A 17415-nucleotide genomic window follows, 5' to 3' on the forward strand; every position below is an offset into this window, starting at 1 on the left:
AGTGCATAATGACATTTGGCCTAAAAGTACAAATGTGTGAAGATTTGAGGCAAATTAAGTGTCATCCGGTCGACCTACGTCGTCCGGTGACAGAGAAGGCTAAATGCACCGGTCGACCGGTGATGCCTCAACCGGTCAACCGCTCCGGTCGACCGGTTCTGTTCAACAGTCACTCCGTAAGAATGTTGAACAGCATGAATTCAAATTTGTATCAACCGGTCAACCGCTCCGGTCGACCGGTACTGGGTAAACGGGCAAAAATATGACCGTTGGTAAAAGAGTTTAAATAGAGAAAAGCCATTTTTTCTCAAGTGCGATCCTTGTGAAAAACAGAGAACGAGTTCAAAGTTTCATAAATCTAAAAGAGAGTTCTCCTTTGTGTCCACATAATCATCATCTTCTCAAAATCCCTAACTCTCTCACATACATATAAGCCTAACTTGAGTTATATTGTGATAGTGTGAGTTCATCATCTCCTAGTGATTTCAAATTGTGTAAAACCTTTGTTAGGAGAGTGAAACTAAGTGCTTCATTACTCATAATCATTACTTTGGTATTGGGTTACTTGGTTGGTCGATCTCCGTGAAAAATTGACATTGTGTAAGAGGTTAGGCGAAGCCTCGGGTAGAAAGATTCGCCTTCTTGTAAGAGGAGTGATCGTGCCGGAAAGTCGATCGAATAGTGAAAGAGGTCGGATGTAGGCAAATTCATTTGTCGAACCACTATAAATCTCGTTTGCATCTCTCTAACTCTATCTCTTTAATTTTCGCACTTCAAATTTAATTGCTGACATTGATTGTCTTAACTCATCGCGATAAATTTATTGAACTCTTTTTATCATATTAGATTGGTCTATTCCATGTAAATCAAGTGGTTGAGCGATTGTATTAACTTACATAATTTTCTGTACACCAAGTGTTTGTTAAAGGTTCTTTGTTCAATTAATTGTCTATATTTAGTTTAATCTTTGAAGAATCATATAAACTCTAGAAAAATATTCAAAACCCAATTCACCCCCCCTCTTGGGTAGCCTTATTCGGGACAACATTTTCTCCCGTGGTGATGGGCAGCCGGATCGTCCCTTGGGGGATGACCGAGTCCCCTGTGAACCCGAATAATGACCGGGTTATTTTCTCGAGTTACTCTTTTGGAATTCCTATTTTTTCTAAGCAATCAGAGTATAGGATATCCACCGAGCTTCCATTGTCTACAAGGATTCTGCACACTGTGTGGTTTCCAACCACTGCTTCTACTACCAAGGCGTCATTGTGGGGGAATGGACACCATTCGCATCTGTGAATGCCACGTCAGTATTACTAAATTTCGCTGCCTTGGCAGTGGAGAGAGTCCAAAACCTCTCCTGGTATACCCCCATCGCTTCGTGGGCATAACCTTTCTAGGATTTCCTAGAATCTCCCCCAAGATATGGCCCCCCATGGATGGTTATTATGACGCCGACCAGTTTGCGGTCTCCTCCCCGCCGATTATCCTCCCAGCGTCGACCGTTATTTACTGGGCTTTGGCCTCTCTTTTCAGTTTTAAACTCTTGCAACCTCCTTTCGCGGATTAGCCTCTCGATTTCATCTTTTAGGTCAGCGTAGTCGTTGGTGATAAATGGAGGTTATCACTCTTAACGCCTGAAGGGTCAGCCTCCCAATTACGGCGTTATACTGTGAGCCCCCCTTTATCACCACAAAGTTTGCCATCGTGGTTGCCTGCTTAGGCTTTTCTCCCGTGGTGACGGGCAGCCAGATCGTGCCTTGGGGGATGACCGAGTCCCCTGTGAACCCGAATAATGACCGGGTTGTTTTCTCGAGTTGCTCCTTTGAAATTCCCATTTTTTCTAAGCAATCAAAGTATAGGATATCCACCGAACTTCCATTGTCTACAAGGATTCTGCACACTGTGTGGTTTCCAACCACTGCTTCTACTACCAAGGCGTCATTGTGGGGGAATGGACACCATTCGCATCTTCCTCTGTGAATGCCACGTCAGTATTACTAAATTTTGCTGCCTTGGCAGTGGAGAGAGTCCAAAACCTCTCCTGGTATACCCCCATCGCTTCGTGGGCATAACCTTTCCAGGATTTCCTGGAATCTCCCCCAAGATATGGCCCCTCATGGATGGTTCTTATGACGTCGACCGGTTCACGGTCTCCTCCCCGCCGATTATCCTCCCAACGCCGACCGTTATTTACTGGGCTTTGGCCTCTCTTTTTGGCTTTAAACTCTTACAACCTCCTTTCGCGGATTAGCCTCTCGATTTCATCTTTTAGGTCGGCGCAGTTGTTGGTGTTATGGCCGGCGTCGCCTACTTACTCTGATTCTTTCGATTTGGGTATGACTTCATCGGCTCTGGTCGGAAAAATAAGTTTCCTCGCCCGACCTGATTGAATACCTCTTCAACGCCTACAGTAAGCTCGTGATAGGAGTCATACCGTTGGAATGGCTGAGGCTTTCGATTTGCCTCTTGCCTCAGCTTCTTTGTTTCCTGAGGATTGGGCGCCAATGCGGTCTGTTTGTCTCCGTTTTCCCCGCCTCGTCATTTTTTACTATCTTGCTTCCCCGAGGTCAATCCTTATTTTGTTCCTTTACTTTTATTAGACTTGTGCTCGGGATCGTTTGCGTCGGCTTCCTCAGCGTTGATATACCCCTGTGCCCGTGCCAAAAATTCTTTGTAGGTGGCCGGTGGCTTTCGGTTTAGGTCGCACTTAAACGGTGTTGTCTTTTTCATACTGGACAGGGCCCCCATCAGTTGTAGTGGCGACGGCTTCCCCGTACCTTGCAAGCCATTCCTTTAATGACTCGTGTGGTTTTTGGTATACCATCGTCAGGTTTTGCTTCGGCGGGATATACTTCTTCACCCCGATGAACAGAAGGGAGAAGGCTTTCTTCAACTCTTCCCAGCTGGAGATGGACTCTGGTTTGAGTGTCCGGAACCATCTTCGGGTGGAATCCGTCAAGTGGCTCCAGAACACTTGACACATTATTTCCTCCGCGTATCCATGCAGAAGCATGTGCCCTGTGTACATTTTCAGGTGGTCATCGGGATCCCCTCTGTCGTCGTACGGTGGGATCGTCGGGGACCTGTATTTGTCAGGTGAAGGTGGCGCCATGATCTCTGCGGTAAAAGGGTGGTCGTGAGTTCAGCTGGGGGTGATGTCGACGTTGACCACTTCCGCCACCTATCCTAAGTTTTTTTGTAAGTGGCCCACCTGGCTTTTGACGTCTTTCTTTAAACCGGCGACGTCACCTGTGAACTTTTCTTCTAGGCTCGTCACACGCTCCATAATGGCTCTAGCCTTTTTCGTAGAGATATCAGAACTGGCCCCTTTCGAGGCTCCTGCCTTCTTTGTATTTAGCTTATCCCTCAGGTCTCCACCTTCTTGCACCGACCCTGAATCTCCTGGGATATTCTTTCCCAGGTTTCGAGGGGGTGCCTCGGGGTTCTCCAGGCCTTCGAGTGCTCTTCTCTCCCGAGTTCGTCGCCTGGCAGCCCTCTGTCGGCTACCAAGGGATTTGGACAGTCGAGGTCTCAAGTTATCTCCCCCGACATTTTCACTATCCCCGATCCCTTCCGGAGCACCTTGACGGTCACCAGTATTCTGGTTCCTAGCCATGGTAGCTCCTGGTGGTCTCGGGGCATCTTCCAAGGGAGGCATAGAGTTTCTCCCGTCTAACCGCTCGACAACGGTCGTCAGTACTCGAACCAAGTCAGTCAGAGTGTTCAGCTAGGCCTGCATCTGTACCGGATCAAGCTGCGGTGTGTCTGGGGGTGGAGCTCCATCCCTTACCGGGGGTTGAATCCCCTGGTTAGGCTGACTTCTCCCACCCCACTGTTGGTTGGATGCGTGGTATTTTCCTCCGTTTGGTTGTTTTGATTTATATTGTCATTTCTTCTTCTCGGAGGCATGATTGTTGATTGTCCGAGGTCAAACGCGTGAACCAGAGATTCTGGGTTCGCTCCCCAGCGGAGTCGCCAATTTTTGACGGTCGAATTTCATCAACAAGACATTACCGGATTACCCCGCGGTAGCCCGTTGGGTTACCAGTTTGAAACTTGGAATTTTACTGGATTTGCTAGAGTTTGTATTGGTGTACTGTGAAGAAACCGTTATATCGCTTATGAAAATAAAGACGAAGAGGTTTTATAGTGGTTCACCCTTCTCAAAAAGAGCTACATCCACGGTATTATATTTCTCTTGTTTTGGTTCTTACAAATTACACAAAAAAAAAAGATCCCCCGCTCACGGGGGCTTTGCCCCTTTTATAGTGGACATTACATGAGCCTTGCCCAACGGTAGACGGTTTGAGCCATTTGACCGTGTCTTCCAAGGGGGCCATCCACTCGAGTGGCCTATGGCCTCATTTGTCTATACCGTAGCCTGTCAGCACCTTTTGGACTATTCACTCATCCAATTTGTCCCCCAATTACGGCTTTGTAGATCCCCTATAATAGCTAGTGATCCGTTCCAGGCGGTTTTAGAGGCTCGTAATCATTTCTTGTGCAACTGACCTTTTCCAAACCCATACGCAACCTTCAGATATCCAGCTGATTACCTCAGGGGTCTTCCTTGGGATGTGGGTCCAGTTGCTTACGCTCAGCCCTCTGTGCCTATTCCAAAATTTGCCATGCGTGGCCTTTCTCTCAGTCGACCCTATCACGTTACTTGTATTAACTGGTCTCCCAAGTCTCGACTGTGTATAGGGTCGGCAGCCTCGAGCCCCCCTTATACACTCAGCTCCCATACCACATGGGAGGGAAAAATGAGCCTCAGGCGTCGGAGCCTATTTGACGTGGCAGACATGGGTCACGTGTGGCATGATCGTTGTTTGATGTGTCAGTGTGAATTTTTCCACACAACAGTATGGATAAATAAATTTCAGTTACATTTCAAGCCAAATAATTATAAGCAGGATTAGACATTCTATTGGCTATATATATATATATATATATATATATATATATATATATGTATATATTAGCAGCCAAAGGTTATAGTCAAAATAGTTTGCGTGCTATGTTATATGCGTCTGAACAAAAGAAACATTTAATAGCATGAAGTGGTCAAATATTCATATTGAAGAATCCTATTTACATTTTCTTTTGTTCAACTCACCAAGTCACCATGAAGTATGAACCACATATATTTGTTGTAGCTTTTGCTTCTCATTGGAGTTGGAACGCATAAATTCTTATTTCAAGACGTTTGGGAGATGGAAGGATTTTCAACCAATGGGCATTGGTTTTCATGCCCACACGAGCATTGACCAAGATAACTGCTCCTGAGAAAACGCTTAAATTCTTCTATTTCTCAGTTCAAGAAGTTTGAAAAATCATCCTTTTTTTTTTTGTTTTGTTGGGTTTTCCTGTGTCATTTGACCTATAAGGGTGACCGAATTCCCACGCCGTAAGTGTACCTAATTCAATGTAACGACTGCCTCAACTTTGACAGCCATCACACACTTCGTAGCTCTTCCCACTCAATTCACGAATGCCTAATCATAAATGTTAACATCACTTTTTTAGTCACTCTATTTATTATTTTATGCATTTATTGTTTAATATATAAACTCTATTAATACTATATATTATTATTTAAATAAATAATAAAATAATAAAATTCACATATCAAACGGTAAATGTAAAGAGTGATAAAAGATCCGTTTAATTCGTTGATTCGAATTTTTAATTCGAGTTGATATATGACTTTATATGAGAGCTTTTTAGTTTAATAAAAAAATTAGATGTGACTGTTTTTAAAAGTTTTTTACTGTAACAAAAGTCAAATTTTAAACTCAAATCAGTGAAATGAATAGAATAAAAAAAATAACAGAAAAAGCGATGAAACTAATGATGGCTAATGATGGCTCAAAGCAGGAAGCCATATGGTCTTTGGACATCAAAGTCCAAAAGACGATAATGATTTTGAGCTCAGCAAATAGCTAGCGAGTTCCCATTTTTCTACATTAGAAACGTGTTTACCAACATCAATGGATTGCAGTTTTTGGCTCCAACTTGTAAAACATTTTAGCCCTGTCGTGTACCGCATATCGTGGATCCACCAAATAATGGCAAGAATTTAACTGGGGCTCCAACTAAAATGGCTGCAGGGAACAACAGTTTGCTTGAGCTTGTATAGGAAATATAGAACTAGAAGAATACCCCATTCGAGCAAATAACACAAAATATGGCACAAGTGTGAAATGAGTTAAAAGGGGGAAAGAAATCCTAATTTTCTCCACTTCTATTTCACGTATGATCACATTTATGAGTTTCACAAAAAAATACCCCATTTGAGCAAATAACACAAAATATGGCACAAATTGAAATGAGTTAAAAGGGGGCAAGAAATCCTAATTTTCTCCACTTCTAGTTCACGTATGATCACATTTATGAGTTTCACAAAAAACACCTTTTTAAGGTTAGATAAAATTGCTAAAATGATTGCGAGTCTAAGATTGATATTCTTTCTATGATGACACGTAGAATAAATGATTACCTCATGTGCTTTGGTAGTAAGTGGACTAGAAACTAATTGTTCCCACCAAGGATTATTTCTCAAAACATTTAAGAGTAGCAGCACATCACAGACCAGTCACTTCACAAGAACTTAGCAAACATACATTATAGTTCTTTTTTCTTTTTCAGTCTCCAACATCTTAAAATGAATATTCACAAAATGAGAACCAAGTTCCTTGGCCGATTTCAACTAAAAAACAATGAGAGCTCTTTTGGCATCCATGAGAACTTTTGGCATCCATGCATTTGTTGGCTTGTACAAATGCAGAGAGCTCTTTCAAGTTTCAGCTTTCATCCCATGGCATACTTCTGTGTCCAACTGCGAGCAGTGGCTTCGTACTTGCCTCTGTCGGTCTTGTACATGTGAGCAATTTCAGGGACAAGTGGATCGTCGGGGTTGGGGTCTGTCAACAGAGAGCATATAGATAGCAGCACCTGCAATACAGAAATTTCATATGAAAAACCGACCATAACCTTGTTTTCTACGAGCTACAGTTATTGATTCTAAAGATTGAATGTAGATCAATATCGGCATCTTGAGGAAATCACAAACTACTTGTATAACTTGATTCTTTGTTTCATCAGCAAACATTAGAAAGAGAACGGTCGTTAGACAGTCATATTACAGTAGATAACCAGAAAGAATGAAAGCAAAGAACATGGTTAAACCAAGTGAATGTCTTGAGACCAATTTCATCATCTTTTTTTGCTTGAAAATTCTTGAGAACATTTTCCCTAAAGCATACGTGGCTGCAAAGTTCATAGGGAAGTGAGAAATACAAACCTTAGAAATGGTTAATGCAGGACTCCACTGTTCTTTAAGAATATCTAAACATATGCTTCCATTGCTATTAATGTTGGGATGGAACACCTTCGTCCTAAACGCAACCTGAAAAAAATTTTACATTCTTAAGTCTCTAAAACTGCAAACTAACACAAGATTGAACCTATGCTGAGCTACACTCATGAGTCCTGAGAACAAGTGAACAGAACAACATGGCTAATACGTAAACAAGATAACCTTAAACAATCACATCCGTCACAAAGTTCTTAAAAAAAAATCCAAGTTACATACACTTATTAGCCTATAAAACTAATTAATGAATACATAACATAACTAAACTAACAATGCTGATTGAAGTAAAACCGCAAAATACAGTACATAACCGTTGCTAAACAGCAATTCCTTCCAATGGCAACGCATTTCAATTTCAATGGTGTCTTTCTACCCGATGGCAATGGCATAAGTCATATAACAACATCAAAGAAAAAAGGACTAAATTGCAGACAGCAGTTGAATAATCCGGCAAAATGATTAGGCCACTAAGCATGTCACGCGTTCAAAACCTTTCAGAACAATAAAGAAAGGATGGCAAATACAAGCGCAAGCTAAATCGACAGCAGAGTCACCCGTCAGTCATTCAATCACAAAATCAACACCCTTGCTACATATGATGTTTTTAGGACTTGCACTAGAAGACCAGGGCAACAGCACTTACCAGACAAAACATAAAAAGTGAAGAAAGGAGAAGACAAAAACCTTTGGGGGCTTAAAGGGATAATCCGGAGGAAAGTGAATTGAAACAAGAAATACGCCTCCCGCATATGGGCTATCAGAAGGCCCCATAATAGTTGCTTGCCAGTGGAACATATCCTCAGCCACAGGACCTACAAATTACAATGCAAAGATTTACAACTAAAACAAAAAAAAACAAAAAAAAAAACCAAAGAAAGAAAGAAACAAAAAAAATCCTTATAGACAATAAAAAAAATCATCTAATCAGCTGATGAGGAAAATCTCAATTTCAAATATGCCATGTCTCCTTTGCAATTCATAGAAGGTTCAACGTCCTCATAAAACTAAGCGGTTACATGAATAATTAAAACACTGATACTTTCTATTAGCATAAATCAATACAATAACAAAAAAGCAGAAAAAAAAACCTCAAAACTAAACGTGTATAAAAATATTGCCAGCCAAACAGAATTGGTGGTGACAAGTACAGTTATCAGGCATTATAAAATTATAATCTCGTGCTAAAGCTCCAATTTTTTCACACAAAAAAAAAAAAAAAAAAACCACAACATAATACTTTGGGAATAATAAAGGCAAAAAGAGCAAACCTGCGCTGCAAGAGGTAGGAGGATCCTTCTGCAAGTCCTTGAGTTCCTTCAAGATGCGTTTTGACGCCATTATTGCACCGACGAAGCTCTATAACACGAGAAAACGCACAAATCAGCACCAGATCGTGAATCCCAACAACATAGAAATTGCAACAAAATATTACAATAAAAATACAATTTTTGCAACGGAAGAAACAGACGAAATCTCTTCGGATTATGAGCTAGACCAGCAGATCAAAGAGAGAGGATGAGAAAGAAATTTACCTAAGAGGAAGAGGACGATGAAAATTGAGAAAAACCAGGTGTGAAGATTATTCGCAGAGATGGAGAAGACGAAGAAGACCTCTGAAGGAAACCAAAACGTGATAATAATTATACGGCTGAAGACTAGAGGTTCTAGAATTTTCTGTCAATATATTCCAACTTAGCGTAGGATCAACGCCCCAAAAAAAAGTCCTTTCCACTTTTTCCTTTTCAAGTTTTTTTTTTTTTTTTTTTTCGTTTTTGTACTTTGTAGTTTGAATTTATTTAAGAATATATTTTCCTTCACTAATCAATGGTGAATTTTGAAAATTGTACTTTTTAGCTTATGAATAAATACTAAATAAAATATAAGTTTTTTTAAAAAAAGAAATGATAGTTTTAAAGGAATTTTTTAAGTACATTAACGTACAGATAAATTCTATTTTTTAACTGTTGAATTTCTATAATATCGTATAAAAATTAAAAAATATGTAAATTTAACGGTTAAAAAATATAACATATTAATACACTAAGCGTATTAGAGAATTTTTATTTTTTTAAATGAAAAACCCTACAGGTAATTTTTTTGACATAATAACTATTTTTTTATTGTATTAAAAATAATTAACTTTGATTTTTCAATTTTTACCACATATAAAATCATTTAATTTTGAATTTTTTAAAAAAAATTACATATTCTACCCTTTTAAAAACCTGATTTACTAAAAATATTCTTGTTAAAAAATTCTACTCCTTAACTAATTTTAATTTAAAAAATAAAAATATATAAAATAATATTAAAGAGTAAAAATAAAAAAAATAATTTTATATCAAGAGATATTTTTAGAAATTTTTGATTTTTTTTACATTTTTTTATGACACCAAACAAAATTGTACCCTACTAACAGTCTTCTTTACGAGTAGGTTTATGTGTGAGTCCCTCATATGATAAAATTTATGTGAGTTTTATCAAGTGAAGTCTACACTTTTGTGTCTGATGAGAATAATTTGCGATGGGACACAAAGGGTTTGCCTTTCTTTATATCAAGCAAAGCCAACAAGGCAACAAGACACTTTCACAGAGTTAATTTTGACCAATTTTAACATCTGTTATTATATTTCGATTATTTATAATTTGTTAAGAGATTTTTTTTTTTGTATTTTTTTATTTACGAATCAATCCAACTACTTTTTCCTTCCTCCCTATTGTGTTCGTATCTGGTCCAGATTCTATTGGTATCTATGACCCCACAATGTCATCATGATTTGGGCATCGTGGCAGTAAAACTTTTCCTCCCTAAATTATTTTATTGTTCCATTATTCGGTCGTTGTGGTCCTTGTGACAATCATTTGCAACTTTTTGCCCGTTTCTCCTTTCATTATTAACGAATTTCTAGCAAATTTTTATTATCTTTTTTACCCCGCCACTCTCATCCAATGAACATAGCAATGCCAATGCCAATCAAATTTCTATTATTCTTTTAGAAAAAAAAAAAAAGGAAATAATAGTTATCAAATTTCCACTATTCTTGCAGCAAAAAGAAAAAAACTATTATCCAATTGTGGGGTAAGGACAAACAACTTGGGCTCTCACGGTTCGAGAAAAGCCCATTCTATAAGCTATAAAGCCGTCGCCGACAGATTAGAATTGAAAAAAAAAAAACAAAAAGAAAAAAAAAAGGCAGTGAGACGCGTTTTGTTCGAATTCCAAGCAGGCACTAAAGTCGTTCCATCAATACACACAGCTCCATTTCCTCAAACAGGAGGGAAAAAAACCCCTCCATTCAACTGGCATGTTCCACGCCTTTTAACAAGCAAGATATCGAACGAGAAAAGGGCATGAAAACTCTTCATTTGTACCTGCTTTATTTTGGGGAATGAGTTTGAGCTATTCAAATTTTTAATTTTAATTTTATTACAGTTAAAAACTCTCATAAAAAATTACATCTAATTTTTTTACTATAGTTAAAAACTCACATAAAATCACATCTCAGTTCAAATTAAAAACTCAAATCGGCAAACTAAATGATACTCAAACTATTTGGTTGCATTAAGCACTAAAATTACTGTAATCATTAAGGCCCATTGGGTTTATAAATTCAAACTTGAGTTTAAACAGTAATTTTGATTATAATTTTTTAAACCATAAATTTAAACCCATAAAACAAACATACCCTATATTCACCAAGTATGCAAAGGGCTAGTAAATATAAAATCCCAAGAAAAACAACTAAAAATACAAAAACAAAAAACAAAATAAACAAAAAGGCTCGCTTCATTGACCCTCCAAATTAGTCCTATTAACTAAGAGGCTGTGTAGTTTTCTCATCTTCTGTCACAATAAGCTTGCCTTCTATAAACTGGCAAGCAGGAATCGGGACACCAAGCTGCTTCTGCAGCTTCTTCACAACAAAAATTTCTGGCTCCTCACACAATGTTACGACTGTGCCTGGCCTGCCGAGCCGGCCAGTCCGACCGGCTCGGTGTGCGTAGTGAATTGAGTCTGTGGGCAGGTCTAGATTTACTACAAGATCACATTCCGCCACATCCAAACCCCTAGCTGACAGTTCGTTTGTAACGAGAACTCTCACTTCCCCTCTCTTGAATTTCTTCATAGTTGTTGACCTAGCAAGCTTGCCAAGATCCCCATGTAGCTCCATGGCGCTCATTCCCCGAGCCTCTAGCTTAAAGACCGCATCCTTTAACTGCTTCGTGTGGTTCATGAAAACTATAACGGACTTGGCATCAAGAGCATGAACACATCTTCTCAACGTGTCAACCTTGTGTTGTAACCTTGTGACACAATGATAATGCTTCAGAGAGGGAGGCAGGCTCTCCACTGCTGGCGGGCCCTGAAGATTTGAGGATGAACTTGAACTGGTTGTAGGCTTGGACGGAATGATGGGTCCAGTTTGCGGGACGGATTCTAGACGAATGACTTTCTTGGCTTGGACAAGAAGTGGATCGTGGCCCCAACTCCTTGCCGCTCTTATGACTGAAAATGGAACCGTTGCTGACACTAAAATAGTTTGGCGCTCAACCCTCTTGGCAAGGGAGCTTTTTGATTCACGCGGGTCAGAGCCTGATCTGCTACCTACATGTTCCAGAATCCTGTGCATGTCCTCTCGGAAGTTAAACGAGAGGAGTTCATCGACCTCGTCTAAGACCAAGTATTGACATCCGTGAGTGTGGAGTTTCCCAGCAGCACTGATCTCCGCAATCCTACCAGGAGTCCCAACAACAATGAGAGGTTTGTTTTTCTTGAGAGCTTCTTCCTGCCGTGATCGATTCGCACCCCCAACAAGCTGCTGAACAGCTCTTTTGTTTGCAGGGCCTAATATTTTCTCAAACTCCCTAACAATCTGCATTCCCAGCTCCCTAGAAGGAGCAACTACAACTGCTTCTATATCTGTTTTCTTCCCAGGTTCTCCACCTCCACCAGAAGTTTTCTTCTTCAGAGGGCCCACGTCAGCGAGTATAGGAAGCAGATACGCCAGTGTTTTCCCAGAACCCGTATAAGACTGAATGACAGCATCATGACCTTTGAGAATCAGCGGAATTGCTGCAGACTGAACATCGGTTGGAGTCATGAATCCCTCACTCTCTAACCTCTCTATTAGAGTTTGTGAAAGGCCAAGCTCAGAAAATGACTTGGCTGCAAATGGTGCAGCCTCTATTTCAACCGTCTTTTGTTTCCCAGCTGACTTGATTACATTGCTTCTAACTGCCTTCTTCCCTTTGGGAACTTCAGGACGAGAATTCAGCCGTTTAACCTTTTCTGTTTCTGCTGGTTCTGTAGTTTCAATAACACTTTTAATTCCAACACTTGCCAGAGTGAGAGGCCCATGGTCACGATCAACCTGATGCCTAACCGTTACACCGCTATGCAACCAAGTTTTCCTAGAAACATGTGATAACTTTTGGAAGGGAAGTGACCCTCCGAAAAGGAGCAACCTCGATGAGATTAATGCCGGCATTTTGTGGGTCCCAACCAGTAGAAAATCCGATCTTGAATAGGTTACCCTAGTAGCATTACCAACAACTATTAAAAGGCTTCGATTCTTAACAATTGGGAGAAAGTTTATCCTCAACCCTGTAAAGAAAATGTCACAAAAATGGAAATTACTATTTTTCGTACCAGTAGAAAATAGAAGAATAGTCATTCTTAAACATTTGTTCAGTCATTTTATAGGGATGAGAACGGTATATTTCATACATATAAACAAAACATGTTTCCCCATTCTATGAGGCATTTTGTCAAACACCATGAGCACTTACCAATCAGCAATTCTAACTACTTCGAAATTGAACCGAAAGGTTGGGTTAGCTTCTTAACACATACAAAAGCAAACGAATTTTTCTTTTTTCCTCACTCTTGATTATCATTTTATTTGTCTTGAGAAATTTTTAAATGTAATTTCAACTGAATACTTAAAATCACAATCCTCCTCTTAAAAGTCACACTCTTAATTGCAAGTTTGCATGAGTTTTGTTACAAAAAATCCACAAAAAAATGTCAATACAGCCAAAGAAAAACCAAGAAGTTGGTCTGAAAAGGAGAAACTCCATAAATGTAACAGTCAAAAAAAATGCATTATATAATTATATATATACAGAGAGAGAGAGAGAGAGAGTACCTGAGAAGTATATGGAGGATTTGGGAAAAGCTTCAAAAATCAGCAAGGGATTAGGGTTTCCGATTTCTGGTACAATCAGAGTGCTGAGAGACTCGGAACCAGGGTGATGAGCATCGAGCTTGGGCTTGTGCCACTGAAGAAGAAACCATTTTATCCTTTCTCCGTGATTTTGCAGAAAAGTTCCCTGTCAATTTTGTGTTTTGTTTTCCCCTCCTTTTTACTTCTTTTATTTCATTTAGGTCCTCAACCATTTCACTTATAAATTATAATTATAAATTTATAATGAAAAATTTTGATTTGACAGCCAGCCACAATATAGAAAACTGCTCGGTAAGAAAGATTCACAAATGAAAATAAAATAAACAAAAATTAATACCGCAAGGCCTAAATTTTACTCGAGTGGTTATATTTACTTTTAACAAAAAGAATTCTAAAATTTTTAATCGTGACTTGAGTTATGGAAAGAACTTAACTTTAGTATTTTACCAACAATATTTGGCTCTTTCACTAATAGATTGACGACATCATCGATGTATGTTGAGGGGAATTAAAAGTAATGTTAGAGATATTAATTCAAATTTTAATTTTTATATATATTAAATGATGTGTCATGTGAATTGTTATGTTTCTATTAGTATATGTTATCTCTTATTATTAATTGATATGGTACTATTTTAAACACTTATTAATATAAAAATGACAATTCATATGTCACATCGAATCAAGATATGCTGTAATAATATTTAAAAAACCTGTTAAACCGCTAAAAGCACTCAAATTAAACTAAACCAAATCGTTAAGGTCTCGTTTGGTTTATGAGTTCAAACTCATAATTTTAATTTTGCTACATTATTTTCTCTCACAAAAAATTTAAATTTAAAAACTTCCCACCAATGAGTTATTTCACAAAGTTTGGATGCAGAATCAAAATTACGAGTTTGAATCTATGAACCAAATGAGCCCTAATTATTTTTAGATTATTTGGCGGTTTGGTTAATGGTTTGGATTGCAACCCGCCCAATAATAGACATATTTAATTTTTTATTTTTAAAGTATTTTTTCTTTATTTTAACTTTTATTGATAACAATAGAGAATCTGCAATTGTAAAATATACACTACCACATTTTAATTGGTTTGAATTAAAACTTTGAATGATAAACTTTTAGATATTTGTCATATTTTGAATTATATTGTAAACTTGAACGCTGTTTTTATTTTTATGGATTAACAATTTATAATTTTTTAAATTATTAAAGATTTTCTTAGTCTTAAATTCAAACCAAACCACTCATGAGTGATTTGGTTTAATTTGATTTTTGTTAAAAATATCATGCCGCCCCAAAAGAAAAAATTATTTTTAGTTTGGTTGGTGGTTTGTACCAAAAAAAAAAAAAAAAAAAAAAAAAACCCCCCAAACGGGTTTTGAACGCCCAAACCTAACGCGAACGCCCCTTATCTATTGTCTCATTTTCCTACTTCGGTGTCTGTCTCTTTAATTAAATTTTAACACCTCATGAATTACTCAAGTATTTTTAGTATTTTCTTCCCATTCATGTGGTTGGATTCCTAAACTTAGATAACATGGCAAACAAGTAGTTGAGGGACAACTAGGGAGACAAAAAAAAAAGGACAATAAATATGGACTATGCGGTACACGAGAGTTAAAATTTGAGTTGATATTTTTAGCATTATTCAAGAACAAATCTTCAAATTTCAAAAAAGTTTGCAATTCTAATAGCTTGGGATTGCATAATGTGGAAATTTTAATCTAAAATGAGGAAGAATTTGCAGTCCAAACCACTAATTAAACGGTCTAAAAAAATAGACTAACAAACCGATTAAACCGTTAAATAATCTAAAAATAATTAAGGCCCGATATGTTTTTTTTTTAGATTGAATTTTTTCATATCTGGCTTTTTGACGGATAACTGATCTGCAGTTTTTTTTTTTTTTTTGGGGTTTTCTTTGTATATATGTTTTTGGTGAAGGAAGGAAGAGAGAAAAAGAAGAGAGAGAGGATTTGAGAATTTTTTTAGATTTTTGTATTTTGTTTTTTAGTTATATTTAAAGCATTTTTTTAAATATGTCTTAAAAATTTTTGTTTTTAATTAATTAATGAGAAGTGTAATTTTAACTTTTTATATTTTAAAAAGGGCTTCATGGTATAAAAAAAAAAAAAAAAATTTAAAATGTCGAGATACCTTACATAAAATTATTAAAAATGCATGATATTAAACCCATATTAACGCAGGTATCATAAAAGTTTTCCGCCAGTCACCTTACCATAATTGACCAAAAATTTACGAATGGCATCAATTCATTCATCAAGCTGATGTTAAATTTCTCCCCCTCACGTGGTAATGATGCAAGGAAGCAAACAATGGCTTGATTTTCTTGACGTGATTCATTGTTTTAGATAGATTTCCTCCGAAAACAAATAATAATAATAATCGAAAGTAAAAGACACCACCTTATCAAGAAATATTTCCTTTTGTTTTCCAAACTGAGAATACAATGTTGTCACCCCTACGCTCTCCCATCACTCTTCTGGCTTTAAAAAACTCAAAAGAAGAGAAAATCTTCAAGAGAGTTTTTTTCACCATCGGAAAAACCTCAAAGCAAAACCTTCAAATCATACACACTTTGAAGTAGTCTCTACATTCCATCACAACCTTCCGAAGAAAAAAAATGAAGATACAAAATCCACTCAAATCACAACACAACAAATTCTATTTCTTTCCTCTCCTTAGAGAGGGAAAATCCTAGCACTGCACCGAGACTTTTTTCCATGATCAACTTCCGTTTTCTGTGGATTGCAAGAAATCAATACAGGAACACCATCAATGTCAATTCCTCCAATATGAAATCCCACATTCCCCCTAAGCGTCACGTCGAAAACCGCCTCCGAGTCATTCAAATCGGAGACCATTTCCTCGGCGTCCTCTCCGTCGACGCCGGGTTTCTCCACCGCAGTGCTCACTCTCAGCTCCGTCGTGTTCCTCGGCCTCTGTGAAAACGCGCCGATCTCAGTTTCCCCCAAATTGATCCTCTCCGACGACGCTTCGACCTCCAATCGACCGAATGAGACCGCGATTTTCTCGTTCTGGTTCGAGAACTCGACGAGAAGTTCGAGATTCGCGTTAATCGAACCGGTTAGCTTTCCGGACTTAGGGTTCTGGACCTCGAGCCTGGCGAATTTGAGGCCGCGAACGGCGATATCCGGCAGAGCGGTGTGAAGAAAGGAGGCGAAGAGGATGCCGACGAGGAGGACGAGGAGGACGAGGGCGAAGATGGAGAGGCAGGCCCAGGCGCAGAGGGAGAGGCAGAAGGGACGGCAGTTCTTGCCGTTGTGGAGTGGGAGGGTTGGTCGGTTGTGCTTGGGAGGGAGGTCGGAGAAGCAGACGTGGCGCGTTCGCGTGGATTGGGTGCGATGAGGAGGTCTCGGCAATGGCGGAGCAGGTCGTGAATCCGCCATTGTCGGAGAAAGGTCCGACCTTGAGGAAGGAGAAGGACGGGGATTTTGGAGATCATATGATTATGAGCGGTTTCTGAGGATGGAATTGCTTCGCCGTGGATTTCGGAGAACCGTATCTATCTATGGTACGGGATTAAAGTATGTGGTTGGCACTTGGCGGGAAAGGTTGCTCATTGCTGGTTTTCTCTGTTTTCCTTTTTTTTTTCTTTTTCTTTTTCTCCCTTTTTTCCATTTTTTTTATAGAATTGCATAAATAAGTGGGGTTACATTTTAAAAAATGGAGATAAAAAAGAGAAAAAGTTTACCAATGATTGGGCAATGGGCACAGTTGAAAGTATTGTAGCTCAATAATAATAGTGAATAGCTTATTTTTCTTTTCTTGTCTTGGTAAAATGGCTGGGTTTACTAGGTT

At 38.6% G+C, this 17415-nt stretch overlaps 3 protein-coding genes across 3 annotated transcripts; all 3 read right to left on the reverse strand.

Moving 5' to 3' along the window:
• Positions 1–6523: 6523 nt before the first annotated feature.
• LOC21401769 (ubiquitin-conjugating enzyme E2-17 kDa) lies at positions 6524–9049 on the reverse strand. The gene is made up of 5 exons (XM_010096136.2): positions 8911–9049; positions 8647–8734; positions 8063–8190; positions 7307–7411; positions 6524–6957 (listed from the first exon to the last, which is right to left on the reverse strand). The coding sequence occupies exons 2-5, from the start codon at positions 8714–8716 to the stop codon at positions 6814–6816; spliced, it is 447 nt and encodes a 148-aa protein (XP_010094438.1). The 5' UTR covers positions 8717–8734; positions 8911–9049; the 3' UTR covers positions 6524–6813.
• Positions 9050–11040: 1991 nt separating this feature from the next.
• Positions 11041–13633, reverse strand: LOC21401770 (DEAD-box ATP-dependent RNA helicase 47A). Its single transcript, XM_024164283.1, has 2 exons — positions 13528–13633; positions 11041–12983 (listed from the first exon to the last, which is right to left on the reverse strand). The coding sequence occupies exon 2, from the start codon at positions 12865–12867 to the stop codon at positions 11191–11193; it is 1677 nt and encodes a 558-aa protein (XP_024020051.1). The 5' UTR covers positions 12868–12983; positions 13528–13633; the 3' UTR covers positions 11041–11190.
• A 2422-nt stretch (positions 13634–16055) lies between these two features.
• Positions 16056–17215, reverse strand: LOC21401771. The gene has a single exon (XM_010096138.2). It carries the CDS (start codon positions 17001–17003, stop codon positions 16275–16277), a length of 729 nt encoding a protein of 242 aa, XP_010094440.1. The 5' UTR covers positions 17004–17215; the 3' UTR covers positions 16056–16274.
• Between the last annotated feature and the right edge of the window lie 200 nt (positions 17216–17415).

Source organism: Morus notabilis, unplaced genomic scaffold (genome assembly GCF_000414095.1).
Source record: "Morus notabilis unplaced genomic scaffold, ASM41409v2 Scaffold227, whole genome shotgun sequence".
Taxonomy (NCBI): Eukaryota; Viridiplantae; Streptophyta; class Magnoliopsida; order Rosales; family Moraceae; genus Morus; species Morus notabilis.

What these genes read in the sequence shown, in the direction of transcription:
- LOC21401769 (XM_010096136.2), bottom strand. Translation starts at nt 8,716, where the DNA reads ATGGCGTCAAAACGCATCTTGAAGGAACTCAAGGACTTGCAGAAGGAT. An exon ending in TCCTACCTCTTGCAGCGCAG is followed by an intron (nt 8,191 to 8,646) that starts GTTTGCTCTTTT and finishes TGTAATTTGTAG; the next exon opens with GTCCTGTGGCTGAGGATATG. An exon ending in ATCCCTTTAAGCCCCCAAAG is followed by an intron (nt 7,412 to 8,062) that starts GTTTTTGTCTTC and finishes AATTTTTTTCAG; the next exon opens with GTTGCGTTTAGGACGAAGGT.
- LOC21401770 (XM_024164283.1), bottom strand. Translation starts at nt 12,867, where the DNA reads ATGCCGGCATTAATCTCATCGAGGTTGCTCCTTTTCGGAGGGTCACTT.
- LOC21401771 (XM_010096138.2), bottom strand. Translation starts at nt 17,003, where the DNA reads ATGGCGGATTCACGACCTGCTCCGCCATTGCCGAGACCTCCTCATCGC.